This window comes from Gossypium hirsutum, chromosome D11 (assembly GCF_007990345.1).
Source record: "Gossypium hirsutum isolate 1008001.06 chromosome D11, Gossypium_hirsutum_v2.1, whole genome shotgun sequence".
NCBI lineage: Eukaryota > Viridiplantae > Streptophyta > Magnoliopsida > Malvales > Malvaceae > Gossypium > Gossypium hirsutum.
In genome coordinates, this window is record NC_053447.1 from 13,707,661 (window position 1) to 13,734,399 (window position 26,739).

Sequence of the window (26,739 nt, forward strand, 5' to 3'; positions counted from 1 at the left end):
TTTAACCAATAATTCTTTTTTTTATCTACTTTAAAAATTAAATCCAAAATACTTTTTGAACACTTGTTAATACTGAAAAATCAGTAAATTAAGGAATTTTTTTTAAGGGGCGAAGATCAAACTCTCGACTACTAATTAAGTTTTAAAACTGTTCTATGAAAATTGATCTCTCAACCACAGGTTAAGGCAAGAGAGACACTTACTATCTCATTAACTCATGTGATTTTTGTAATAGATTTTTAAATTATATACATAAATATAAAATTTATTAAATGTTTCATTTCTTTTTTTAATTAAAACCGGTTAAACTCCAAATTGTAGAATACAAAATGTAGGGTTTTTTATCCAAATAATATTTTAAAAAAATACCTAAATGGCATGTTGTAAAAGTCATGTACCAAAACGATACATTCAAATGGGTGGAGGGTGGTGCATAGGTGGCACCACCATGATTCTGACACAATTTCGTTAAAAAAAGGGGGTATAGGGGTGTGGTGCCTATCTGATAGGTAGCACCAGTGACCCCTATCTGATATGCGGCACACTTAGTATTTCCCCCCAACACTCCCCCATTCGACTCATTTTTGTAATGTATTATTTGGTTAAAAAGAGCTATTAAGATATGTTTGTATTTATTTTATATTTTCATTCATTCATAATTTATTTTTAATGTTTATTAAAGTAAAAAAACCTATTTATGTTATGTACAAAGAATATTTTATTTTTATGTAATTTATTTGTTATGTGTGTTTTAGGTTGATTAGATTTATTTTTAATGAAATTTATTTGACATGTTATTTTGATTATTTTAATATTTTTATTTTTATTTTTTATGCAGGTAAAAGATGAGACCATTGATATGAAATTTGGAATTTATGAGATAAATTAGGAATTAGTTTATATGTTCTAATTTTTTAAGATTTTATAATTGAGAATAAGAGTTTATGTTTTTAAATTTTTATAAATATTAAAAATAAAATTTCTTTTGAAGTTCTATGCAAAAAAACTTATATTTTTTGACAATAATTAAGTTGGCATGTTATTATATATATTATATTTTAAATCAAAACATTTTACTTATTATCATTTTAAAATAATAATAAAAATATTCGTATTTATTATGTATTGTTTATATTATGTTTTTGTTATTTTTTTATTAACATGTTATTTTTATTATTTTAATATAATTTTTTTTTATTTTTTATGTAGGTAAAAGATTAAACCATGGAGATAAAATTTGTGAATGAGACCATTGAATTAGAGTTTAAGTTAGAACTTATAAGATATATTTATTTTGTTAATGTAGTATATTAAAAAAACTAGGTGTACCGCCTATCAGATAGACACTACACCTTTATACTTTTTTTTAACGAAATTATGTTAGAATCAGGGTGATATATTGAATGTACTATTTTAGTATATAATTCTTGCAACATGCTATTTAGGTATTTTTTTTTTAAATATTACTTGAGTAAAAAAATGTAAGAAAAAAAAACAAAAGGAAAGGGTTTCCGGTTTTTGACGATCAGTATCCGGTTAATGATTGTCAAACTTGGGCACTAAAACACATGAAAAGGCATATCTGACGTGGCGCAGAATTGGAGCAAGGCTTAAGAAGCCAAGCCACCGTCGTTAAATTAACCTTTTATTGATGGACCCCACCAACCCCATCTCTGACAATATTTAACCTACCATATTTAATTCCTTTTCCTTCATTTATTTATTTATTTATTCTTTAATGTTTTATAATCTCCAAATCTTCTCGCCCACGATCCAACTCACATTCCATCCTTTGTTTTTGTTTTGTTTTCTTTTCTCTTAAAAGAAGATAAAAAAAATAAAAGGAAAAAGGGAAAATTTAAAGGAAATGAAAGATTCTTGAAGGCATGGCTTCGGATTCTTCGTTGATTGATTAAGTTTATTTTATTTTTTAAAGTTATGATCTTTTATTAAAGGAGGGCTTTGTTTGGATTCGAAGGGGCAATCTTGATAAACAGATGGGTGGTGTTACTGTTGATGTCATGTGGTCTCTTTTCTTTTCTGCTGTTTGGCAAAACGAAAGGCGAGCTCTCTTTCTTCTTTTCTTCTTCTTCTTCTTCTTTTTGCTGTTTAAATTTGGGTTGGACTCGATTTTACTGTCATTTCCAGAGTTTATGGATTGTTTTTCTAGGTAAATTTAGTCTCTTTTGTTTTTTTTTTAATTTTTAATAGTTTAGAATCATGGAGTTTTTATTAGTTATTTGGTGAGAATTTTTGAAGTGGGGTTGGTGAAATATTGGAGGGTTTTTGGTCTTGATCAGTAACTTTTTTGTTTATCAATTGTGGGTATTCGGGTTTTAAGCTTATCTTATAGCACAGAAGAAATTAAATCATGATGATTTATTCTTTTGTATAACTTACTGTTGGAATTTGATTTCACTCTTGGTTTCTAGATGCCTTGAAATATTAAGTTTTGATTCTTGTAATCTGTTTTATTGGCAAAACTTTCAACTTCACTGTTTATGGATTAGTCTGATTTTTATTGATCATCAAACTGTGCATATACTAGTTATGAGTCTGTATCCTTTGGATCTGCTATTACTGTTCTGATAAAGTTATTGTTGTTTTGCACGTAGAAGATTTTGGAGAGTGGTGAAACAGTATGAAGAGCAAAATACGGATTAAACAGCCGAGAAGAGGTGGACTTAGGCGGGATTTAGGGCAGATAATGAAGTGTTTATGCACTGGAGAACAATTAAGAAAAGTAGACGAAATGATACCTTCATCAGAATCCCTTGCTGCCAAAGATTATTCACTGAGTGGTTATTCTTCTAAAATTGGTGTTCCTGAGAAAAAGCCAGATACTAGGAATATAGAAGAAGCTGAATTGTCCCTGCGTGAAAGTAGTTCACTTAATTATGAGGTTTGCTTCTTTTTCATTATTTTCGGCTCTCAATTTGATTTGTAGAGTGATTCTGTTTGTCAATGCCGTTCCTCAAATCTGGTTTCATATTGCTTTTCCTAAACATCTATCAATACCACGACTTCTCAAATCTGGGTTTGGGTCTATTTTATGTCTATTCAAGCCATCTTCTCAGTCATTTGTAGATTAGTTTTATCTGTACTGGTAACTGATGTTTTTCCATTCAAACAAATCTTTGTAACTGTAAGCATGTTTCCTTGCCATCTGGTTATTCTACTTTGCTCACAGCTTGAGATCTTTATTCAATCAAGTTCAGTGAAAATATGCCAATATAGAGATGCAATTGTTTACTCTGATGTGATTTAGGATTAAAGTTGCTAGTCTAACTTTAAATTCAATATTGTGCAGATTCTACTTGTCCTGTTTCTCTAAGCAAAGCTGGAAGTTATCCATTTCTAAAATGTTTTTTGATGAGTAACTGATTAACACTTAATACTTATACAATTAAGGTCATTTCTTCTTTTAGACCAATCGTGTCAATGCGGTAGTGTTGCTTCTTGCATTAATAGGCCATTTTTTATTTTTAAAAGCACCTTCCACTTGTGGCTGCTCACTTATCCTCACTCTTGTCAACACTGCCTGTGTGAAAGTGATCATACTATATGCATCTGAAATTTGCGGTTATTTGTCTTGCCTCTTATTTCCTACTACTGTACTCAACCTGCCTTTGCCTTTGTTTTCTTTTTGCCCCTTATTTTATCTATCTTATGGAAAATAGTTGCAGTAATTCTATGATCAGTTTGATTTGCTTTCTTTTTGGCTAAGGTGTCTGCAATTTGCAGGAAGCTAGAGCATTGCTAGGAAGAATTGAATATCAGAAAGGAAATATAGAAGCTGCACTGCATGTGTTTGAAGGAATAGATATTGCGGCAATATCTCCCAAAATGAAACTCACCCTTTCCAAAAGAGTTGATCGACGTAAGAGGCGATCTCATGACTATGCTCCTCCACCAATGTCTATACATGCTGTTAGTTTACTACTAGAAGCGATCTTTCTAAAAGCAAAATCATTGCAGCATCTCCAGAGGTTTAGAGGTATTGTTTGATGTAGTAGTACATTGATCTCAACTCTTTAATTATATAAATCAAGAAAGTGTACCTGGTTTTATGTCATTTATAAAAGAATGCTTTAGTTATTTTGCTAATATAGATGGAATTTCCTGACTGAATCTTCCAAGATACTAGTTTCCAATAAGATATATTTTCCTTTTACCCCTGCTACTTGCTATTTTATAATATTACGCTTTCATTCATAATTGGTGAAACGGCATGTTAATAATTAATATTTGTCAGTATATTGATAGATATTGCTATTATTAGTAGTATATATGAATTTGTTGTCTGAAATGCTTCTAGAGCTTAATATTTTCCAGTTCAAAATTGCTTTAACAGCCTTATTTCTGTTATCATGATTGGAATAATTCTAAATCCCAAGAATCGAGCAAATTTTAACCTAGAACACTGCAATGGTATTCTAGTTTCTTTTGTTTTCTTATTTATTTTATGCACAAGCTTCTTTGCTACTTGGATGTGGTTTGTCAAGTCTGTTATCATGAAGCTCATTGTTGTCAGATGCCCTTTCTGGTTCTCATCTTCATGATACCTTTCTCCTCTGGGAAAAGGCAATTCCATCATCACTGCATGGCTAACGTATATTTCCTACCATTCTTGCAGAAGCTGCTCAAAGTTGTACAGTCATTCTGGACATAGTTGAATCTTCCTTACCAGAAGGCTTGCCTGAAAATTTTGGTGCTGACTGTAAATTGCAGGAGACTCTAATCAAGGCAGTCGAGCTGCTTCCAGAATTATGGAAATTTGGTGATTCTCCACATGAAGCAATCTTGTCCTACCGGCGAGCTCTTCTCCATCAGTGGAATCTTGATGCAGAAACTACTGCAAGGATTCAAAAACAGTTTGCCATTTTTCTTCTGTATTGTGGAGGTGAAGCAAGCCCCCCAAACCTCCGCTGCCAAATCGACAGTTCGTTTGTCCCTAGGAATAACATAGAGGAAGCTATACTCCTGTTAATGATACTTCTAAGAAAAGTATCTTTGAAAAGAATTGAATGGGATCCGTCAATTTTGGATCATTTGTCATTTGCTCTCTCCATGTCTGGGGATTTGAGAGCTTTGGCTAACCAAATAGAAGAACTGCTTCCAGGGGTTATTAGCCGCAAAGAGAGATACAATTTTCTAGCTCTCTGTTATTACGGAGCAGGTGAGGATTTGGTTGCTTTGAATCTATTGCGGAAATTGTTACAGAGTAATGAGGATCCACACTGTGTTCCAGCATTGTTAATGGCATCAAGAATTTGTGGGGGAAAACCTAATCTTGCGGAAGAAGGGATTAAATTTGCTCATAGAGCTCTTGAAAGCCTGGATGAAGAATGCAGTGAGTTGGAAGGTACTGGTAACCTTCTATTGGGTGTGGCTCGATCGACACATTCAAACTCAGCCTTATCTGATTCTGAGAGGGTGTCCAGACAGTCTGAGGCCCTTCAGGCCTTGGAACGGGCTTGGAAAATTACAAGTATGAAAGACCCTAACATTCTTTACTACCTCTGCCTGGAAAATGCTGAGCAGAGAAAGTTGGAAGCTGCGCTATATTACGCAAAGTATTTGCTAAAACTAGAAGGTGGTTCTAACATTAAAGGGTGGTTGTTGTTGGCTCGCATATTGTCAGCTCAAAAACGTTTTGTGGATGGTGAAATCGTTCTCAATGCAGCCTTGGACCAAACTGGCAAATGGGATCAGGGAGAATTATTGCGCACCAAGGCTAAGCTTCAAATTGCACAGGGACAGCTCAAGAGTGCAATTGAGACATACAGTCAGCTTCTTGCTGTTCTTCAAGTTCAGAGTAAAAGCTTTGGTTCTGGCAAAAGGCTTCATAAGGTCTGGTTGTAGTTTAATCTTCCTATTGACCTATAATTTGTTGATTTCTATCTTTTTGGAGGAATCTGAAATGTTTTCTTCTACTAAGTTGACTTTAGGCGGTAGATGGGTTAGAAGGTAGATTTTCGGAAATGATTGCTGTAGAACATTCTTCTTAATGTTTTGCATTTGACTGTGTGCATGATACAAACTTGAGGCTTATTACTGTTTGAATGTAGGGTGGTAAATGACCTTTTGTAGCATGAAAGGGAAATTATGGTTGCCAGTTTTGAAAGTTATGACATCCTATTGAACTTAAGAAAAGATTTTTGTGTCCTTTGAGCATAAAAAGAGAAAATTGATGGTCGAAACAATTTTTGTGGAAATAAGAGAAATTTTAAAGTGGCTTACCTTTTCACTCAATTATTTACAGGATCATTCTTCAAGAAGTTTCGAACAGGAGATATGGCATGATCTAGCTTATCTCTACATAAGCTTGTCACAGTATCAGGATGCTGAGGTTTGCCTTTCAAAATCCAAGGCCATCAATTCTTACTCTGCTATTAGAAGTCATGCCACTGGTAAGGTCATTCTTCCTTGGGTTTATGTTGTAGTCGTTATACAGTAATTCTTGTATTCTTAATGTTCCTGAATAATGCCTCTAACAGTCAAAGCCGTAGATTCATAGATACTATTCTCATTTCTTAAGATGATCCTTCTTCTATTGTTCAATCAAAGTAAAAAGCTTCTTGGGATTCAAGTTAAGGGTTGGTTACCTAGTTGAATAAAACATCTTATTTTTCAGGTGTACTTTACGAGGGAAAAGGCTTATTAAAAGAAGCTCTGAAGGCTTACTGGAATGCTTTGGGCATGGACCCGAATCATGCCCTGAGCTTGATATCTGCAGCGGTTGTGTTGAGACAACTTGGCGGCCAATCTGATGCAGTGGTGAAAAGCTTGCTGATGAATGCTCTCCGAGTTGATAGAATGAATCCGTCAGCATGGTATACTCTGGGTCTCCTTCACAAAGATGAAGATTCTCCGTCTTCACTATGTGAAGCAGCTCAATGCTTTGAGGCTGCAGTTATTCTTGAAGAATCGGCGCCTGTTGAGCCTTTCAGATAGCATAACACACCTCTCCCTGCCAATTTTCTGTAAATCATTACATGGTTTCTACACATTCTGTCCTGACAATTATGTGTTGTTCTATGTTCTTCATATATATATAAAATACAAATAGCAATATGATAGGGTTCTTTCTCTCCCTCCCTCTCTCTCTTTCTCTAAATTCCGCTTTGGCCTTTGAAACAACATAGTTACATCTCAAACTCTTAATGTTGTATTGATCAAACTCTTACTTAAATTGTAAATTTAATTGTTAAATAACATGTCAGATATAAAACTAAAAACAATTCAAAGCTCCATTTTTTTCTTCTAGGTAGTGTTTGAAAAATATTTAATAATTAGATTTGAGTGTAATTGCTTGTATACATAGAGATAACATGTTTGGGTAACTATTATAATTGGTAGGTCCTATTGGATGGGTGTAATTGGAGTACTCTTATTACACTTTCTAGTTCTTGGAAAAAAACTCAAAATTATGCAGATAATTATAACTAAATCTAAGCTTTCCAAATATTCATACTTCATTTAACTTTTAAAAAAAGTTCTATTATAAACATGAAGATTTAAAAAAAGTTCTATACACGAAGATGTATGTGTTTTTGGGATGATTTATGGCCAAAAATTTCTAAAGTTATATTATAAAAAAAGTATATTATATAAAATAATGTAAGTGTATTTTATAAGATTATAACAAAAATTATAGTATTTAAATCCTAAAAACTTTTTAAAGTTATGACAAAAAAGTTTACTATAAAAAGTAAGTTACGGAATATAAAAGTATTGTAGAAATTATGACAAAAAAGTATGGAGATAACTTATTTATACGTTCATATTATACATTATAATAAACAATATACTTATTTATAAAAAAAAGTGTTATAATTTTTTAATATAACTTATTTATAAAAAATAACTTTAAAGTTATGACAAAAACTTATATTATTTATAAGAAGTGTTATAAAAGTTATTAGACACTTATGTGTTTATATTATATATTATAATAAATAATATCTTTATTTATAAAAAATGTTATAATTTTTTACTTGAACTTTTTTTATAAAAGTTAGCACTTTATAAAATCCCTTTTTATAAAACTTATATATTATAAAATTTAATAGATTTTTTTTTCAAATTTAGTTGTCAATGTTTTCCTTTTCTAAGACCCTTTAATCAGCACAAAATGGAGTTTCGATCTCGACCTTGTTTGTTCCTGGGATATAATCCTATGCATCATGGTTACAAATGTAGACATGATTCGGGGCATATCTTCATTTCTAGACATGTTTTTAATGAAAATGTGTTTCCAGCTGTTGTCTCAAAGTTGTGCTCAAGAGGTTCCTTCTTTTCTATTCCTATTCCCGTGGTGTCTAAATCCACTGATTCTCATATTCATGGAGTTGCAGATGAGAGTTCATCATGCTCGCACAATGAAGAGCCTAATGTACCAAGGTCACCTGCAAATGAGTAGCCTGTGGAGCACCTGAATCAACCATACTCTTCATTTGATGAACCTAATGTATCTGAGCCAAAATTGCGTGCGCAGCCAGTTGAGGAATTGCTTCCGCCAAGTGCTTCTCCTGATGAATTTAATGCTCATGAGTCCTTAATGGATGAGCAACCTGTTGATGATACAAATGCTCCTATTCACAACAATCATCCAATGTTACGAGGGGGAAAGCTGGAATTAGAAAGCCTAAGGTGTATCATGCTAGAGCGTCAGGTGCTAAAAAAGATCCTTCCCCTGTTTATGAGGCTTTTGAGTCCTGAGTGAAAGGCTGCTGTTGATGCTGAGTTTCAAGCTCTAGTGAACATTGGTATGTGGACACTTGTTTAGTTACCGTCAGGAAGAACTCTAGTGGGTTGTAAATGGCTGTTTAAAGTCAAATATAATCCAGGTGGGTCTGTTTCTAGATACAAAGCGCGTCTAATGGCTCAAGGATTTTCTCAGGTTCTTGGGCATGATTATAAGGAAACATACAGTCCTGTTGTGAAGACCTCCATAGTGCATTTGTTTCTTTCTCTGGCAATCACTCATAATTGGCAGCATCGACAAGTGGATATCAACAATGCATTTCTGAAAGGGGATCTTAGTGAAGATGTTTACATGCTTCAGACCCTAGGTTTAGAAAAACATGCGTCTGATGGGAGCATGTTAGTGTGCAAACTGCGGAAGGCAGTCTATGGTCTTAGGCAGGCTCCTCGCAGTTGGTATGTTAAGTTGAAAGAGTTCTTAGTTGCTTTGGGATCCAGGCATTCACAAGCTGATCATTCCTTGTTTGTTTATGAAAAAGAGCAAGTGGTTATGTATCTTGATGCATATGTTGATGTTCTCTCTGCTACGTGATAAGTTGCGAGTGGTTCAATCTGATGGGTTTGTGATTTCAAACAATAAGGGAAAGAAAGCAGGAAGTATGTTAACCATAGTTACAAAGTGTACAGTCAACATGTGTTAAATGTTCTTAGACGGATTTTAGTCCGAGGTAAAATTTCTAAATTGAATAAGGAGATGAGAGGAAGGTAATTTGAATATTTTAACTTTGTGCTCTTAATCTCGGCATCAAATTTCTTTATTTTTCTCTTGGCAGTGTCGGTACTTTACCAGAGGAAGATAATTTCTTGCCAAGACATACAAATCAAAACACAAGAAAGTCAATAACCTAATATGTATGAGTATGAGTAAAATCAATTAATTCTGGATTTTGACTTTAAAGTCCATATTGGACCTTTAAATTTAGTATTTCATACATTAATATTTGATTATCATTAAAGTTATATAATTAAAAATCAAAAAATACTTTGTTAATATAAAATATAATCTTATAGTTTAAAGGGGCGATTATATAAAATATAACTTGGTCAAAAGAGACAAATATTATATAATGTAGACCCCAAATCTAAAATACATAATAATTTATATATAAAATTAAAAAATTTGAAAATTCTATAGGTGCAACTGCCTCGTGCCCCCTCAAATCCGTCCCTGATTCTGTGGTTGTTAAATAAACAGGGGCAAAGTTATTAGTATGTTAAGAGCAGTTTACCTTTGTACACAAGAGTATATTATTAATGAATAATCTGACTTGAGGTTTTGTGTTTGTATATATTTGTTTCTTTTGTTCAATTTTTCATACATAAATAACATATAAAATATGATGATTAAATTATTAATTATTGTTATATAGTTATAATAAAATATGTAATAATGTGATCTAAATTCGACTCGAAAATTCATGATGATCTAATTCGGAAATCCATAATTGACCCATCGAAATTCGTTGATGTAATGCATGAGTTATAAAACTGTATAAAACCAATAAATATATTCCTTCTCTTAATAAATATTATTATACATGGTAGGTTGAGAAGCTAGGAATCCTTTCTACAAATAGTAGATATTTCTCATTCTCTTTTCCTTAAAGTTTATTTTCCATTTGAGATTCACGTGGATGTGGTGATGCTTCACCTAAACTGATGGATAAATCTCCAATCAATTTATTTTATTATTAATTAAAACTCATACGGAAATAATAAGGTAGTTACTCTTTCATTCATTTTAAAATAGCAATCCATTCAATGCCATTTTTCTAAACTTATAATAATTATAAAATGAAATATATATATATATATATAGAACTACCTTATAAAGATAACACTCTCCGAATCCCAATTTTAAAATATTATAATATGAGTATGTTATTTAAAATTAGTTTTTTTTATAATTTCATAATATATTAAAAATAAATCTCCACAAGTGACAGGCTTATGAAAATTAAAATTCTGAATTAAATAATTTTTATATATTTGTTTATTATTTAGGCAATATAAACTTAAGACAAGACGGGGAGGATTAGAAACCAACAAACGTAAACTGAATCTTGTAATAACGAAATTTAAGAGCGTTTTTACCAGATGGGGACGTATGCCTATGTACCAAATACGTTATTGTCCATTTTCTTTTTTTCTTTCTTTCTCACTTTCGCTTTTTTGAAATTCTAAATCTCCTGCTTTGAAAAATTTTCCTTTTTTTTTTTTTGTGAAGAAACATTTTTCTCTTGTTAAACCAAAAAAAGGGTTTTTGTTATTTTTGTATCAAAATTAAGTTTTGGGCTTTAAGTTCATTCACTGTAGCGAAAAATAGAGAGAGAGAGAGAGAGAGAGAGAGAGAGAGATGGAGAGTGGGAAAAGAGCAGAAGCAGGGCCGTCAGCAGGTGTTAGTGAGGATAAGCAACAGAGAGAAGAAAGGGAAATGAGTGAGAAGCAATTGGCTGATGAAGTTTGTGATGATCGTGAAGATGGTGATGATGATGATGATAAGGAAGATGGTGCTGGAGCTTTGGCTGGTTTTGTACCTGGTCCGCTCCTTTCTCTCAAGGAGCAGATTGAGAAAGACAAGGTCTTTTCTTTAAAAGATAGATTGTTGCTTTCTTTTCATTTCTGAACTTTCTTGCATTTTCTCACTTTTGTTTGGAATTTTTTGAGTTAAAAAAATCTTTTTTTGGCCTTGAATTACTTATGGGTTCTTTCATTCCCTGAAAATTTTTTGAGTTTTTGTTTCTTTCTCCCACCCCATTAAGGGATGCTGTTTGGTTGGAAGGAAAAGTAGGTGAGACATACACTATATGCATGCTGATTACACATTTTTTTCTGAACCTAACGTCGTTTATAGGTTTGGTTATTATGTGTCCATGCTCTAATATATGACTTGGGCTCTTTTGAGTTTTGATCTGGAATTGTTACATAGTTTAGTACCGCGAAGCTCCTTTACTGGATTTTTTTTCTATTGCTGCATTATTTGGTGTCTGGGTTTTATATTTAGTAGCTGAATGCTGATCTTCTCCACGGTCAATTGGTGAAATTTAAGCTGTGTAGGATTTCTGCAATACTTATCTTTGTTTTTTCCCCCCTATTTCCTTGGTTTACAGTATCTAGGTTTTTAGTTCAATTTCTTTTCATGCACTGGTGTTACTTTTAACCTTCTTTCAACAATGCTATATCAAAGTTCCATCACTTTCCCTGACGGCTTTGGTTGACTCTAGTGCCTTTTGTAGGCTATATTACCTAGTCTCTTCATTTTCCTAAAATACTCTTGTCTCGCACTTGCTTCCTATACCTATTCGAACATAGGTATGAGTATGATTCTCCTGAAAAACCCTTTGAAAAAATTGAGAGAACTTGCGTCAGATAAACTCATATAGACTCAAACACCTATCCCTTAGTCTGGTTTACATAGCTTGAAGGTTTGTTCTTGCACTTTGATAATAATGAAACCTATGTTGATCGATAGCTACTTATTTGGGGGGGATCCGAATTCATTTTGGCACTTACTATACCCTTGCAGGATGATGACAGCTTAAGGAGATGGAAGGAGAAGCTTCTTGGTTGTGTTGAAGAAGACCTAAATGGTATCTGTTGAGTGACTTATGTTCTGCTTTTACGCAATCGTCTTGACTTATCCTGAAACACCCGCAATTTTGTTTTTTCAATTTATTTTTATGTTTAATGTTTTTTATTTTCTGATTTTCTAGGCCAAATGGAACCTGAAGTCAAGTTTCACTCAATAGGAATTATTTCGAATGACCTTGAGGAAGTTTCTTATCCATTGCCATTGGATTTGAATCGTGAAGGCCTTGTCCTGTTTACTCTCAAGGAAGGATCTCGATATCAGCTTAAGTTAACATTCAGTGTCCTGCACAACATTGTTTCTGGCTTAACGTACTCCAACACTGTGTGGAAGGCAGGTCTTAAAGGTAGAGAAAAAAGAAACCTTCCAAAATTTCTGTTTCCATTGAAGTTGCATTAATTATGTTCTTAACATGGTAAGCCAAGATTGTGTATATCTGTCTGAACGGCATAAATTTGATACGGGACTTTGTGGGAGGTTGAATACTATATAGTCCGCTTCGATTACTGGCGAGTGACGAGGCATGCAGATGTAGTCTGTAAGCGTTTTTCCTTCCACAGAAGCAATAAAAAGCTGAAGCTCTTCATAGACTTACTAGGAGGCATAGGCTCTTCTGATTGTGTTTTCCATTGTAGGTCAAGTTTGGGAAGAATTAATGTAATACAGATTAACTAGCTATTACACATTTATTTATTTGTTTTCTTATACTATCTAGATTATTAACCCATGGCTTCTTATAAACTCAAATGAATCATGCTTTTGTATTTCATAATAACCGTTGTTTTAGTGAGTGAGGGTTTATATTTTAATTTACTGTTTTTCTTGTCAGTTGATCAAAACAAAGGAATGCTGGGTACTTTTGCTCCTCAGCGAGAACCGTATGTGCATGTTTTGGATGAAGAGACTACACCATCTGGGGTGCTGGCAAGGGGAATTTACTCTGCAAACCTTAAGGTACGTATGCATAAATGGAAGGATGCATGCATGCATGCACCCTGTAATTAATGAGTAACTGCATGTATGAAGCAAGATTATGTTATCATATTTAGCAACAGATTTCGTAGTTACCTTAGTCAAATTTTGTGCAACATTGACCTTTTATCCTCATAGAGTAAAAGAGATTGTGATGTCATTTAAAACCAATCTAGAAATAAAGACTTTTTTGAGCTGGATATGATGTTATTCAATGTCTGGGTTTTCTCTTATTTAAATCTAATGCTCCAAGCTGATATTATCACTTATGTCAACAATATGTGTCAAAAAGTGAGCCCATTTTCAGTTACAAACAACACCAAGGAATTCCTGCTTGTTTCGTTTTGTGTATAAATCTTGGTAAAACTAATATTGTTTTCAAAAGTTTCATAGCCAAGCCATGCAATATCTTGTCTGTCTTTGAAAACTTTACTTCTCTGGAAAGTTCAAAAAATTAGTGTTTGGTCAAAGGCTCAAAGCATCTAAAAGTGTAGTATTGCATTTTCCTGTGCATTCTTTGCAATAATGATTGTACCTGATTTTATGCTTCCATGCAGTTCGAGGATGATGACCGAAGATGTCACATGGAACTCAAATATGCGTTCGAGATAAAGAAGAACAGCTAGCCAAGGTTTCGTAGTGTTCTGTTTCTTGTTCACTCTCCTTATTGCTTGTCTTCTGTTTTACGAACTTGGTACATTCTTGTGGGACTGGGGATTATGAATTGGACTCTATTTGCATGCCTCCTTAGCAGTTCTGCTTAAATATTGAGAAGTAATCCCGGCAATTTCCCTTGTACGCCTCTTCTTGCTTTAACTTGCTTGGAGAATAGGGTCAGGTTCCTGTCGATTTATGCACTCATCATCATATTCAAACATATAAGATCCGCATTGTTAAAATTGTACCTGTGGTGGTAAAATGAACAAAAAGGGAAGGCTTGGATTGCTCTTGCCCTTCTATTGCTAAATACTTGAACTAAAAGCTGTATCAGCTAAAACTAGGGCTGAGTATTGGATTCAGATATGAAATTTCAACGTTAACAACTTTGACTAAAAGTTGCATATATTAAGCTATTAATTTTTACCGCTTTTGTTAATTTGATTTTTAATCAAAGAGTTGGATTTGATCATTAACCTTTCAAAAAAATTAATTGTTGTCTTTAATTGGAAAATTGACTAAAATATTAAAATTTTAAAAATGACTTGTATGAGAATCCACTTGTATTTTGTTTTTTCTTTTATTATAAATTTTTATAATTTTTTGAATATTTTTATAATTTTAAATTATTTGTTGGCCATATTGTTAATGGAGTTGGAACAAATTTAGGAATTACTTTTTATTGACGAACCTACTTTCCTAGAGTTAAAAACTCAAAAAACTCTTTCTCAATATAATTGATCTCGTTTTATTCTTATTTCTTCTATAATTTATCTTTTTGTATAACAAACATACAGGATTTAAAATTGAAACAGTATGATATTTAAAATTTACTATTTCTATCCAAAACTTTTGACATAGGGCTTGGGAGATCTTTCTTTGTATTGTTGAAAACTACGTACTAGATTTGATTTGCGTTAGATAGGAGTTTGATTAGGAACGGGCCAGGTTATATCTTGTGCCTAATTAGGTTTTATAAAGTGGTATTAAACTTATTCATGGGTTGGGTCACTCGAAAAGTGGAAAGATTTAGGTATAAATATAGGCTCGAGTTTGACAAAAAATAATGTCCATTTTTTAAATGGATTGGGCTTTGAATAAACTTTTTGGCCCAGGCCTGGTTCAAAATTACCAAAAAAATGTTTTTTTTTACTGTTTTGCTACTGTTTTTCCATTGTTTTGCTGTTATTTTATTATTATATTGCTATTATTTTTGTTGTTATTATTTGGATATTGTATAACTCTTGTTTTATTATTGATTTTGCTACTATTTTAGTGTTATTTAAGTATATATTTTTTTTAATTTTTTTATTTGTTGAGAAACATTTATTTTAATTTTTTAGTGTATTTGATGTATTATATTTTTTAAATTTATTTTTGTATAAAAATAATATTAAAATTTTAATACAGACAGATCAGATTCGAGTTTTAATATTTTTTATTTTAATCGGACTTGAACAAAATTTTAAAATCATTTTTCAATCCGACCGAATTTCGGTCTAAATTTTTTATTTGGCCCCACCTGACTCTAAGTGGTATGAAATGTTTTAAGTTGAAAAAAAATCAAAGTGGCCCGCATCATTACTCGAACCCGATCCGAACTAGACTTTACTGGAAACGGCAGCGTCTAATGTTTAGCTAACAATAATAGCCGGTGCCAAAAACAAAGAAACAGAATTTAAAAAAAAAAACAACTGAAATATTAAGTTTAAAGCGGTGAAGAAACCGAAGCTGACTCTTCCCTGTCTCTCGACGGCAATGGGCACAAAACGACGTCACAAAGCTCCAAGCGCCACACTTCTGCCAGTCTTTGAGACAGCTTTTATTTTCTTCACGCCATTTGGAATTGAAATCACGTTTTCTTTGACGTTAGATCAATTTCTATGGAATCTTCTTCAACCTCCGCCACTAGATTCCGGTTCCGAGAACAAAATCGACAGCAGATAGAGGATGACGCCGATTCCGAAACCAGCTCCGGCATGTCCTCCGTCTCCAGCGACCTCGACGGCGAAAACGAGCTCCAGTCCATGACTGGAAAGGTAAAACCAACTAATTTCTTGCCCTTTTTTTTGTTAAGTAATTTCCAAATATTGAGGTGAATTTTCATTCGAATTTAGGGAATTAAGCATCTTTGTTCGGAGCTTCTTGAGCTAAAGACGGAATCAGACGAAGATTTCCACAGGAATATTTTCTCTAATTATTCATCATTTGTTAGGTAATATTCTTCTTCATTTTTGAGTGTCCACTATCAAGTTTAATTATCTAATTTCAAATTTGATTTTCTTCTTTTAAGTTTTATTAAATTATTCGCATGCAGAATATTTGATGAAGTAAGAGGTATGGAAAATGAACTGATGCAATTAAAAGGCCAAGTTTTGACACAAAAGAAGCTTGTAAAAGACCTTATAGATGGAATTCATGTAAAAGTTTTATCAGAGGAAACAATTGATTCAGTTATTCAAGAATCTGAATTTTCTGAACCAACTCCTCAAAGTGAGTTGGCTGTTCATATCAACAGCATTTCAGAAACATTGGATATTCTTATGATAGAAAATAGGATGGACGAAGCAATAGCTATTATACAAAGGGCGGATGAAAATTTGCAAAGGATGCAGTTTGAAGACAATTCTCCTGTTGACTTGTTACTATTGTATAATTCAGCAATTGCTGAGAAAAAGGCAATGCTTACTTTACAGCTAACACTGTCGGCTGAAAACACGAGGATATCTGCTGCTGAACTTCAGAAAGTGTTAGTTGGAATTTGTAAACTGGGTGACAGTCATCTTGCAACTCAATTGTTGCTTAAGTATTACCATTCGCGACTTGCAACTGGAAGGCATCATCTTCAGAGTTCACAATCCTTTTTAGATGGCTTATATGTTAAGAATCTTGCAAAGTTTGTGTTTTCTATGATTTCTCAAGCAGCAAGGAGCTTTATGATGTTATATGGAGAAACTTCTCCCCAGGCTTCAGAACTTCTTCAATGGGCTCGGGAAGAAACCAAATTGTTCGTTGCTTCATTTAATAAATATGTAAGGTCCAGTTCTGATGTAACTGAAGGGTTATCAAAAGCTGTGGAAGCCATGCAGTTTGCAATGTCATATTGCTCCTTGTTAAAATCTCAAAGACTATTCCTCAAGCCATATTTGATCAAGAATATTCGTTCTTGTATGGAAGAGGTTTTACTGATACACATAGACCATTTTAAGAAAGTTATCAGTATGTTCACAGCAACTGATGATTGGGTTTTGGGTAGATATCTTATCTCAGGAATTTTAAGTGAAGGCAATTATATGGTTGCTGGTCAACGGCCAGAATATTGTATACTCACTAACAGCGGCCGGAAGTTCATAACTCTATTGCAGGTTTGCTTTATCTCTTTTCTAGATTAAATGTTATACGAGTATGTAAGCCCTGCATGCATATTGTTATGTACAGTTCTTTACAGGGAAATTGTATTTGTCTGCAAAAATATAATATGAAACAGCCAAGTAACCATGCAATTGAGTTCATCCTCTGCCTCCTATCTAAGGCCTAAACAAGTATGGCTTTCATTTTCAAAACAAGCTCTTTAACATATTAAGTTACTGCAATCAATTTCATTGCATGGAAATAGATACCTATAAATCCATCTACCTACCTGCCTATATCTTTTGCTTGTATTGTAAGGAAGAGATAGCTACCTATTTTTTTCCCTTAAGCCTGTGATATGATTAGACCCTGAAAGTCAGCACCATAGCCAGCAAGTTTAGGCCTCATAGTTTGTTGGATTCCCTTTATAAGTGTACCACAGCTTTTTGGGAAGCCATGGAATGCTATTGTACTTAAATGTCAAAGGAAGGATAGTTCACCAGGGATGTTAATTTCCAGTATTTTCAGTTGAGTCCCACTACTATTGTGCTATATTTACCTGTACATGTGACTGAATTTTATGCATACACTTTTCCTCTTTCCAGGCTATCATAGCAGACGTCACCTCCTTACTTGCCATTCAAATGGAAGGTTCTATCCTTAAAGGACTCATGAATCTCTTCACAGAGTACATAGCCATTCTTGAGAAAGCTATTACCTTCGAAACACATGTTTCTGAAAAAGGTTCTAAAAGAAATTTAGCAGAGTCATTGCCACAACAGCTTTCTGTGCTGGCTAATTTATCAACACTACAGCTTTTCTTCTTCAAGATTGTTAGAAGTTTCTTAAGGGGTCCTGGTCACCTGAATTCTAAGCTAAGGAAGAAAAACTCAATTGATTTTCTAAAAAAGGAACTTGATGGTTGTATTCTGTTCATTCAAGAGGCTGTTGCTAAGCTCAAAGCTCATTTCTGCCAGCAATTCATAAATAGAATGATGTCCCCTGAAACTGGATCTAAACTTATTGTAGAAACTTGGAGTGATAACCAACAAGAGCCTAGCAATTTTCAAGGTGCAATGCCCTCTGCTGCTTTTCAGGTAACCTTAGCTTCTTCTGGATAGGATGTGACAAATATGAATATATATGTTCTAATAAACTGGCATTATCCCTTTGACAACTTTATATGATTGTTTCTCATCTTCCATTCCAACATGTTGGTACCTATTTCTTGTTCACATGGAAAAGGAGTGAAAAGGGGAAGAAACATTACACTATAATCACAAGTGAAATTTCATAACCAGACTGTGCCGTCATGGTACTTGTTTCAGGTTTCAGCTTGGTTTAGGACTTCTGATGCCACTGTCTCTAGTCATATGATAATGCAGATATTTGATTTGTTGGATTTGGGCTGTTCATTGTATAGGTGTTCTTTTCTCCACATTTCCAAAGATAATGGCATATTTGATTCAAATCTTGTGAAAAAGCAAGTAGAAACAATGATGTTAATGCATTAGATGTTACTTTTCTTCGATGAGACAATTAGGATCTAGTTTCTAGCTTGTTTCCTATGGTTTTCATTTTGATTTGCTACAAGCAGGTACTATTTTTAGAACTAAGAAAAGTTGATAAAATTGATGAAGACAACGTCTTTGAAGAGGATTGGTTGATGGAGCTATTAAGGGAGTTGATAGCGGCTATATTCTCTTGGATTGTGAACAACAAAGAGATTTGGAGAAATACACAAGAGTATTCACCTGTTCAGCTTTCTGACATTATCAGTCAGGTATTTTCATTGTAATTCCAGAAAATTCCTCGAGATGAATTTTATTACACCACCATCTGCATCAGTTTATGTTGTTTAATCTTAAGAAGTGTAGATTGCACAACCTTTTTGCCACTTCTACTTAGTGAGCAAAATTTTTAATTTAATATGTGGATATCTACAAACCTTTGGTCCATTTATCTCAACAATCTGCAGGAAGTAAAGACTGGTTAACCTTCAAGTTACTCATGTTTCCTTTTCCAACTTGTTGGCTATATTAAAAGAAATCTTTTCTGCCATTTGAATATGTCAAAAGCATATTCCTCTTGAAACCTCAAGTTTTTAACTCTCCTATCCTGTACTCTTGTCACATGAGCTTATGCTGCTCCAACTCTTTAATTTTCTTGAAGTACTCATGTCTAACACCTGTGTCCAATGCATATCTGGATATGAGTATGGGGATATGATCCTTCAAATACACAGAAAAACTTAAAAAACATTGAACATACTTGTGTCCGGAACATACTTGTATCTGATACTTAGGCCCAAGTCCGAGTAACATAGACGTGTGCTCTATATCCCACCCCCAACAACAACAGAAGTTTTTTGGAAGGCTCTGACAACAGATATTGCCTCCATGTTTTCTGTACTGCAGTTAAAGTTCCTAAAATATTTTTCTGCACTGTACCTGCAATTGGGATATTTATCAGCATTAAATTTCAAGTTATGGATCAATCTGAATTTGAGACTTCTAAGCATATGTTTTTCCTCTATAAATGAATAATTCAACTTAAAGAGTCAATGTTGTACAACTTAAGCTGGTAAACATGGTTTAAATTCCTTCTTACATTTTATTTTTTAGTTTCTTACCTGCCTTTGGACCAGAACTGTCTCTATGTAAGAGAAATATACTGGAGAGGCTCGAGTAGGTTTCATTTAGATAGCTTCATTATATTTTCAATATATGCATCATTATCAGCTGAGTGACCTGCCAAATCTTGTTGCTGAACAGTTTGTCTTGGACATGCATTTTCTGGCGGAAATCGTGAAGTATGGAGGATACTTCTCCAAGAAACCCTTGGTTCTCCAAAGCCTTGTTGATACAGCGTTTACTTCTGCTGGACTTGATCCTGAGAGGTGATATTTCAAATCATTGTAGAATATATCTGATGGTAGAAACATTGGGTCCCCCTTTTTGTTTACAGATTTTTCCATGCTTAAAAGAGCCTCCAAAAAAGTATTCTCTCATCTGATCCTAGCATAGTATCGTACTATGAGATAAAAACTTCTGAGTCATTTAAGCATGTAGAGGCATTGAAGGTTCTATTCGTAAAAGAGCCTGACGAAGTCCCAAATCCCAACCCGTCTGGAATCTTGCGACTTTATTTCCAATTTCAATGATATTCTAAAAGCTAATAAACAGAGTTGGCTTAAGAGATTTAGAGTTCAGGTTTTCTTTATGATTATTTTTGTTCTCTATTACTTCTTTTGTATGTAACGATGAGCCATTTTCCCCCACACACTTCTTTTGATAAATATGGTTCTTCGGCACCATTTCACCGGTTGTATTTGCCACACAGTTATTCTCTGGATGAAGTTGTAATCCCTTAAACACATTTCTTTTCTTCAGAGATTTTGATGGTGACGGATGGGCTAGAAATGCTGCAAATGAAGCAATGCAAAAGCTACTGGAGATTGAGAAGATGCAACTGATTTCTAAAGATGATTCCACTGATGGTTTGGAGGAGGAACCATGTGAAAATGAGGCAAATGACCCTGTTCTGGATGAAAGTACTAGTACTATGACTGATTCTCAAGTAGTGTTGGATGAGGATTCACCAACCATGGACGCGGTTGAAAGTAGAAGTACTATGAAGGATTCCCTAGTGGTGTTGGATGAGGATTCACCAACCATGGATGCAGTTGAAGTTGCCATTACAACAGAAACAGCAATGAAAGCAGAAATCCCTCCTGAAGTTTCAGTATCTCTTGCTGACGTTTATGATTTTCCTGCAGTTGGATTAGAAGATGTGGATGCTGGGAGTGGCACTACGAAAGCAGCTGGTGAACTTTATTTACCGGAGAAAACTGTTCTGCCAGATCCGTCCTCATCTGATGGTATGAGTGATGCTTCGGAGCTTAGTGTTCCAGTAAAGGAGGATGCTGGCAGTGAGGCCGATGCCATTGATTCTAATGTCAATGAGCTAGAATCCATTTCAGAGCTAAGTCTCCCAGTTAAGGAGGATGCTGACAGTAATGCTGATGCCACCGCTTCTGCCATTACTGATCCAGACCGTGATGGAAAGGTAGTTGACAGAGTTTGAAGTTGCTTCTGCAATAGTGAAAAGCCATTGAAAGAAGCGCCCTGGGGGGATACCTCAAACCATAAACAAAGTGGTCACAGGGAAATGATATATGTGAAAATCATCTGGAAGAAAACCCATTTTTGTTTTGCCATAATAGAATGTAAGATACAGAGGATTTTACTTGAGATTTTTGAAGGACATACTTGATTCAACAGAAATCAGAATTTATACTGTGGATAGCAATGCAAGTTTGAATTATTAATTATTTTTTCTATATCAACCTTTAATAGTTTTCTGAACAAACATATATAATTTTCTTCCTCGTGTTTTTTTGTAGCTAAATTCCATTTTCATCGAACTTCATGCACTCTATTTCTTTCTAGTGCAACTAGACCTAACAAAACCAACATAAACTTACGGTTAAATTTTGCTTTGTTTATTTAGTTCTTGTGGTCCAATTTAGTCAATTTTAGTGATGGTAGTTTTTAAATTTTAAAATTTTGCTCCGTCAAATTCTGCTATTAGTTTTGTATTATGTTGAATTTAAGATTTATTTTTTAATTAAATTATTATTAGTTCTTATATTTTTCGAAATTAACCTTGATTCAAACGGTAATAGTAATCCATTAATTAAAATATTATGATTATTTTTGTGAATGATACATGAAAATAATAAGGTATGTCTACCATTAGACATGTGATTTACATGTTTGTTGAATAAAATAACATAATTTAACTTAATTGATTTAACCAATATTATTTGAAATAAAATAAAAATTTACAATTTTAAAAAAATACAGTGACCAAAAAGAATTAAATTAGAATATATAGACTAAAGTCATAACTTACATATATTACATGAAATAATAATAAAATTGACTTAGAATTTATAATGTTTGTGTTATTTATTCTATATGAACAAATAGGTTGTAATTAAAAGGTTTCATTAACAACTAATGACAGGTGTAGTTGAAAATGATCTGAATGATTTAAGTTTTTATTAATATAAAACCTTAGGTTTAAATTATGATTATTTGCTGGTTGCCCATTGATAAAAAAAGATCATTTAAAATTTAGTTGATATTTTTTATTAATATATATTTTTAATATTTATATTATTATTTAAATGTTTGATTAAATGAGTATTACAAATCAATTTGATTAAAAAATATAATAAAAATTAAATTTTAAAACAATTAAAATAGGTGTTTTTTTTATACTTTGATATGAAGTTTATAAAAAAAATTAAATCCAAAATAAAAACAAATTGGTAGGAACCTAAAACTTCAAATTTCCTTAAATCCTTAACTTTGGTTTATTATTTTCACCAAATCTAGTACATATGAAGAAAAACATGTAAAAAAACACCGTTTGCCACTCAAGTGAAGATGCGACCATGCGCCACGATACTCGTGCCACTTTGCATGAAAGTGGGTTGATGTGGATTGCAAAACTTTAAATGCCATATAGTTTAATTATTATTCAGTGAACAGACGGGGGTGGTGGCGCAGTTGGCGAGCGCGTAGGTCTCATAGCTATCTGAGTAATCCTGAGGTCGAAAATTCGAGCCTCTCTCACCCCATTAATTTTCTTATTCAATTTTGAAAAAATATAAATTGAAAAAAAAATTGCACTAGGAAACAAAATCAAAATTATTCGAGTAATTTATTTTCATTAATTACTTGACGAGAACACCCAATTTTTCCTGAAATCCTGCTTGTAATGATCTAATCATGAAGTAAATCCGATTAATTAATCATTATCTTAAAATCAAAGAAATCGAGATCGTATTTATGAAGAGATCTCCCATGCATTAATTTTGCAGCATCTTGATCAAAATCAATGTTTGATCCATCAAAATCATTTCACTTTATCAATAAATAAATAAAAACAAAGGTTATTTATTTTCATTGTAGAATCTACTTAAATATATTGCCTCAATTACTCTAAGAAATCTTTTTAGATGGTTGAAATTAAATTATAATTTTTACTATGGTAAAAATATAATTTTATTATTTTAATCATCTATCTCTTTATAACTTTTAAAAGATTAAATCAAATTTTTATATTTTAGAGAGGCCAAAAATTAATTTTATCTTTACTATTTTAAAGGTTTTAAATAAAAAATTTATTTTAAGGGAGTCGGCCGGCGGGCCTCTATTTTCGCCTCTAAAAAAAATGAAATAAAGGATTTTTTTATATATATAAAAAAAATTTCCTTTTGGCCAAAATGACACAAGGGAATGAATGGGATGATGTTAAAAGAAAAAAAGATGAAATACGGGTTAAAATATATAATTTTAATAAGAAATAATATTAAAAAATATTTTATTATCAAATGATTTTGAATAATGTTTTAATTAATTAACCAAATTAGCACGTACATCAAAACAAATATGGGACCTATCAACAACAAGGCAATATTAACGGTCAAGACAGCTTTATTATTATTTATTTACAATTATTAGTTTAATTTTAAGAAAAATAAAAACAAAAGCAAAATTACAGGCTGTAACCCACAATCATGATTTTTAACGGTCACTTCCTTTTTTTTTCCCTCTCTGAAGCTAATAAAATAATAATATCAACAAAAAAAAAGAACTCCCAGAACGTCAAAACTGTTTGTCGTTTCGTTTAGTCCTACCGCTCCCCTCAAAACGCTCCTCCTCTTCTCTTCACTCTGTTCCAAAACCATGAAAACCCGTTAACCCAAACAAAAGAATTTCTCTCTTTGTTTCCAAAGAAAGAAAGCCCAAGAAAAAAAGAAGAAGAAGTTTTTTTTTTCTTGATAGAGTCGAAGAGATATTCTTGTAATGGGTTGTTTTCTTGCATGTTTTGGTTCTTCCAAAGATCGTAAGAATCGAAAACAGAGGCACAAGGTCCAACATCGATCGCAAGTAAGTTTTATTTATGGGGATTTATATGATTTTAGTTAATCTGGGAACTTTTGGTTGCATGAAGCTTATCATTTCTTCTTTTTTTTGTTGTTCCTCAGAGAAATGCTGGTTACATTGCTCAATCTACAGTTTCTTTGGAACAGAGCAGCTTGGAAACGCCTATCAAGCCGGTGGAAGAAGTTCGGTGAGTAAACTTAATGGATTATTATGTTTATTTTTCTTTTTTTTTAGAATGATTAAATTAGATTTTAATATAATAATTTCTTTTGCGGTTGATTTGGGGGTTTAGAGATGGTAAGGCAGAGGAGCAGCTGGGTTCGGGTTCAGGTTCGGGTTCAAGTACTCGAAAGAAAGTAACTTTTGACGCTAATATTAAGACCTATGAACATGTTTTGGTTGATGAAAGTAACGATTTTGAATTGCATGATGAAGAAGAAGGGGGAAAGAAAGGGAAGGTGAAAGAAGAGAATTTGGCTAAACCGAGGGAGTCCCAAGCTTCCTCTGAGTCTAGCTCAAGTTCTTACCCTCCTAATCATAGGTATCAGAACTGTAGAGAAAGTGACGATGAAGAAGAGGACGAATTCGACTATGATGAAGAAAGTGATTTAGGTGATGACGAGGATGATATTGAAGATTATGTTGGTGTCGATGACGGAGCTCTCCAATCAAGTGATAGGAGCATTCATGGCCTTGGAAGGGTCACTGAGGAGGAAGAATCAAATCCAATCGGTTCGGTTCGAGGAGTTGGGGACGGTAATGTTCTGAAGCCTGTTGAAAATCTAGCTCAATGGAAAGCTGTGAAAGCCAAAGGGTCAACACCATTGAAGCCACAAAAGGAGAATCTCAGCTTGGAGCAAGAAGAGCCCCGGCTTTCGTCTAGCTTCCACCGTAGTTCCAAGGAACATTCGTTCAGTTTCAGTGAAGAAGTATCAGTTGATGCCAGTCTTTCCAACTGGTTGTCTTCAAGAGAAGCCACACCGGTCAAAAAAAGTAGCACTTTCAATGCGTGTACACCTGAGAGAAGCGTCTCACCAGCATCGGTTTCGATGAAGATGAGCCCTGAAGATAGGCCTATTTTGGGTGCATTAACACTTGAAGAGATCAACAAGTTTTCAGCATCATCTTTAACTAGTAGGAGGTCTCCAAGTAGAAGTCCAACTCCAGATGAGATGCCCATAATTGGAACTGTTGGAACCTATTGGAATCATGAGAGCACCACCACCAAGGACTCTAACTCAGGTGCTTCTTTCAAAGGAATACCGAACACTACCAGCAAGTACAGAGAGGTAAATGTAAAGTGAAAAGACGAGGGAAGCCCTTTTCTTTATTTTTTATTTTGGTGATGATGGATTTTGATTTGAGACTTTTTCTGCCATTTGGTGCATGCAGGATAAGAAAGTGAATTGGCATTCTACACCATTTGAGAAAAGGTTGGAGAGAGCTTTGAATAGAGGTTCTGAGGCATAACTCCAATGAAAAAAGATATACATGCTAGGCTAGCTTGTCTGTTCTGTGAGTGTTGATTTTGAGTGTGCATAATCTATATTTGTATTTGCTTTATTTCTTTTTCTTGCTTGTTGTAATTCATTCTCTTTTTTTTTACCTTTGTACTTATTTGGGGATGATATTGGTTTATTTTATATATTCACACATCTCTTTGGTTCTGATTACTGCATTTTGTTAAAGAATCCCCGAGGCAGAGTATTTTGTGAACCATTGAAAAGGTGACATTCTATAAGCATAAACAAAAATCAGAGGTGGTTTTATTTCGAGGGGTTCTCTTGAAATGATGGAATGTAAAGCAAAAAATGGAGCACCAAACAAAGGTATATTTTAACTGAAACGTGCGTTATCAAAGATTGATCTTTGAAGAAGTTCCGTTGGCGAGAGATAAATGTGTGTCCAAGGACCGAATTGATTTTCTTAGCAGACAACAAGGTGATCAACAACACCCATAAATTGGCTTGTGAAAGTAATCCAACCTTAGTGTTATACTAGTCTCTAAGAATAAAAAGCACAAGAACTAAGCAGCCCAAGATATAAATATACTTCATCGCAGTGCTATACATGGCATTTCAAAATAAGCACCATAACTCGTCAGGTACCTGAATCAAGCAGGACAGCAAAAGCAGTCCTTGAGCACAGCCTGACCAAGGGACGTTACATATTAGCAAGGGACACTAGCCAAATGAGTGGAGACTGCACACTCAAATGCAAGGTTTTATTCTTAATTATCTATCACCATTTTTTTCTCTTACATCCCAAAACCTCATCTCCTTTTATTTACTTAAGTATTGGAGAGCATCCTGAATTGTAGGCCCTCTCTTTGAAATCTAGTCTGTAATCATCCAAGCTCAATTATCTCCCAAAAATATTGAGTCAAACCCTTAAGAATATTGATTGTAGATAGGTTCTGATCTTAACCTTCGATGTAAC

At 33.6% G+C, this 26,739-nt stretch overlaps 4 protein-coding genes across 4 annotated transcripts; all 4 read left to right on the forward strand.

The window, feature by feature from the left end:
* The first annotated feature begins 1,756 nt into the window (after positions 1-1,756).
* LOC107924051 (protein NPGR2) lies at positions 1,757-7,077 on the forward strand. Its single transcript, XM_016854317.2, has 6 exons — positions 1,757-2,062; positions 2,619-2,902; positions 3,745-3,997; positions 4,637-5,853; positions 6,266-6,413; positions 6,638-7,077. The coding sequence occupies exons 2-6, from the start codon at positions 2,642-2,644 to the stop codon at positions 6,955-6,957; spliced, it is 2,199 nt and encodes a 732-aa protein (XP_016709806.2). The 5' UTR covers positions 1,757-2,062; positions 2,619-2,641; the 3' UTR covers positions 6,958-7,077.
* Positions 7,078-10,801: 3,724 nt separating this feature from the next.
* LOC107924742 (rho GDP-dissociation inhibitor 1) lies at positions 10,802-14,229 on the forward strand. The gene is made up of 5 exons (XM_016855321.2): positions 10,802-11,350; positions 12,296-12,359; positions 12,483-12,704; positions 13,188-13,312; positions 13,888-14,229. The coding sequence occupies exons 1-5, from the start codon at positions 11,126-11,128 to the stop codon at positions 13,954-13,956; spliced, it is 705 nt and encodes a 234-aa protein (XP_016710810.1). The 5' UTR covers positions 10,802-11,125; the 3' UTR covers positions 13,957-14,229.
* Positions 14,230-15,481: 1,252 nt separating this feature from the next.
* Positions 15,482-21,671, forward strand: LOC107924632 (exocyst complex component EXO84B). Its single transcript, XM_016855160.2, has 7 exons — positions 15,482-16,026; positions 16,105-16,202; positions 16,305-17,352; positions 17,944-18,435; positions 18,936-19,121; positions 20,113-20,237; positions 20,731-21,671. The coding sequence occupies exons 1-7, from the start codon at positions 15,871-15,873 to the stop codon at positions 21,422-21,424; spliced, it is 2,799 nt and encodes a 932-aa protein (XP_016710649.2). The 5' UTR covers positions 15,482-15,870; the 3' UTR covers positions 21,425-21,671.
* Positions 21,672-23,996: 2,325 nt separating this feature from the next.
* On the forward strand, positions 23,997-25,973 carry LOC107924643 (uncharacterized). Its single transcript, XM_016855178.2, has 4 exons — positions 23,997-24,303; positions 24,402-24,487; positions 24,593-25,589; positions 25,693-25,973. Exons 1-4 carry the CDS (start codon positions 24,220-24,222, stop codon positions 25,768-25,770), a joined length of 1,245 nt encoding a protein of 414 aa, XP_016710667.2. The 5' UTR covers positions 23,997-24,219; the 3' UTR covers positions 25,771-25,973.
* Positions 25,974-26,739: the final 766 nt, after the last annotated feature.

Excerpts from the sequence above, each read along its gene's own strand:
- LOC107924051 (XM_016854317.2), top strand. The coding sequence starts at position 2,642 with ATGAAGAGCAAAATACGGATTAAACAGCCGAGAAGAGGTGGACTTAGG. Across the intron at positions 2,903-3,744 it reads GTAGTTCACTTAATTATGAG|GAAGCTAGAGCATTGCTAGG; the intron begins GTTTGCTTCTTT and ends TGCAATTTGCAG. Across the intron at positions 5,854-6,265 it reads CTGGCAAAAGGCTTCATAAG|GATCATTCTTCAAGAAGTTT; the intron begins GTCTGGTTGTAG and ends AATTATTTACAG.
- LOC107924742 (XM_016855321.2), top strand. The coding sequence starts at position 11,126 with ATGGAGAGTGGGAAAAGAGCAGAAGCAGGGCCGTCAGCAGGTGTTAGT. Across the intron at positions 12,360-12,482 it reads TGTTGAAGAAGACCTAAATG|GCCAAATGGAACCTGAAGTC; the intron begins GTATCTGTTGAG and ends CTGATTTTCTAG. Across the intron at positions 13,313-13,887 it reads TTTACTCTGCAAACCTTAAG|TTCGAGGATGATGACCGAAG; the intron begins GTACGTATGCAT and ends GCTTCCATGCAG.
- LOC107924632 (XM_016855160.2), top strand. The coding sequence starts at position 15,871 with ATGGAATCTTCTTCAACCTCCGCCACTAGATTCCGGTTCCGAGAACAA. Across the intron at positions 17,353-17,943 it reads AGTTCATAACTCTATTGCAG|GCTATCATAGCAGACGTCAC; the intron begins GTTTGCTTTATC and ends TCCTCTTTCCAG. Across the intron at positions 20,238-20,730 it reads GCTGGACTTGATCCTGAGAG|AGATTTTGATGGTGACGGAT; the intron begins GTGATATTTCAA and ends TCTTTTCTTCAG.
- LOC107924643 (XM_016855178.2), top strand. The coding sequence starts at position 24,220 with ATGGGTTGTTTTCTTGCATGTTTTGGTTCTTCCAAAGATCGTAAGAAT. Across the intron at positions 24,488-24,592 it reads AAGCCGGTGGAAGAAGTTCG|AGATGGTAAGGCAGAGGAGC; the intron begins GTGAGTAAACTT and ends TTGGGGGTTTAG. Across the intron at positions 25,590-25,692 it reads CTACCAGCAAGTACAGAGAG|GATAAGAAAGTGAATTGGCA; the intron begins GTAAATGTAAAG and ends TGGTGCATGCAG.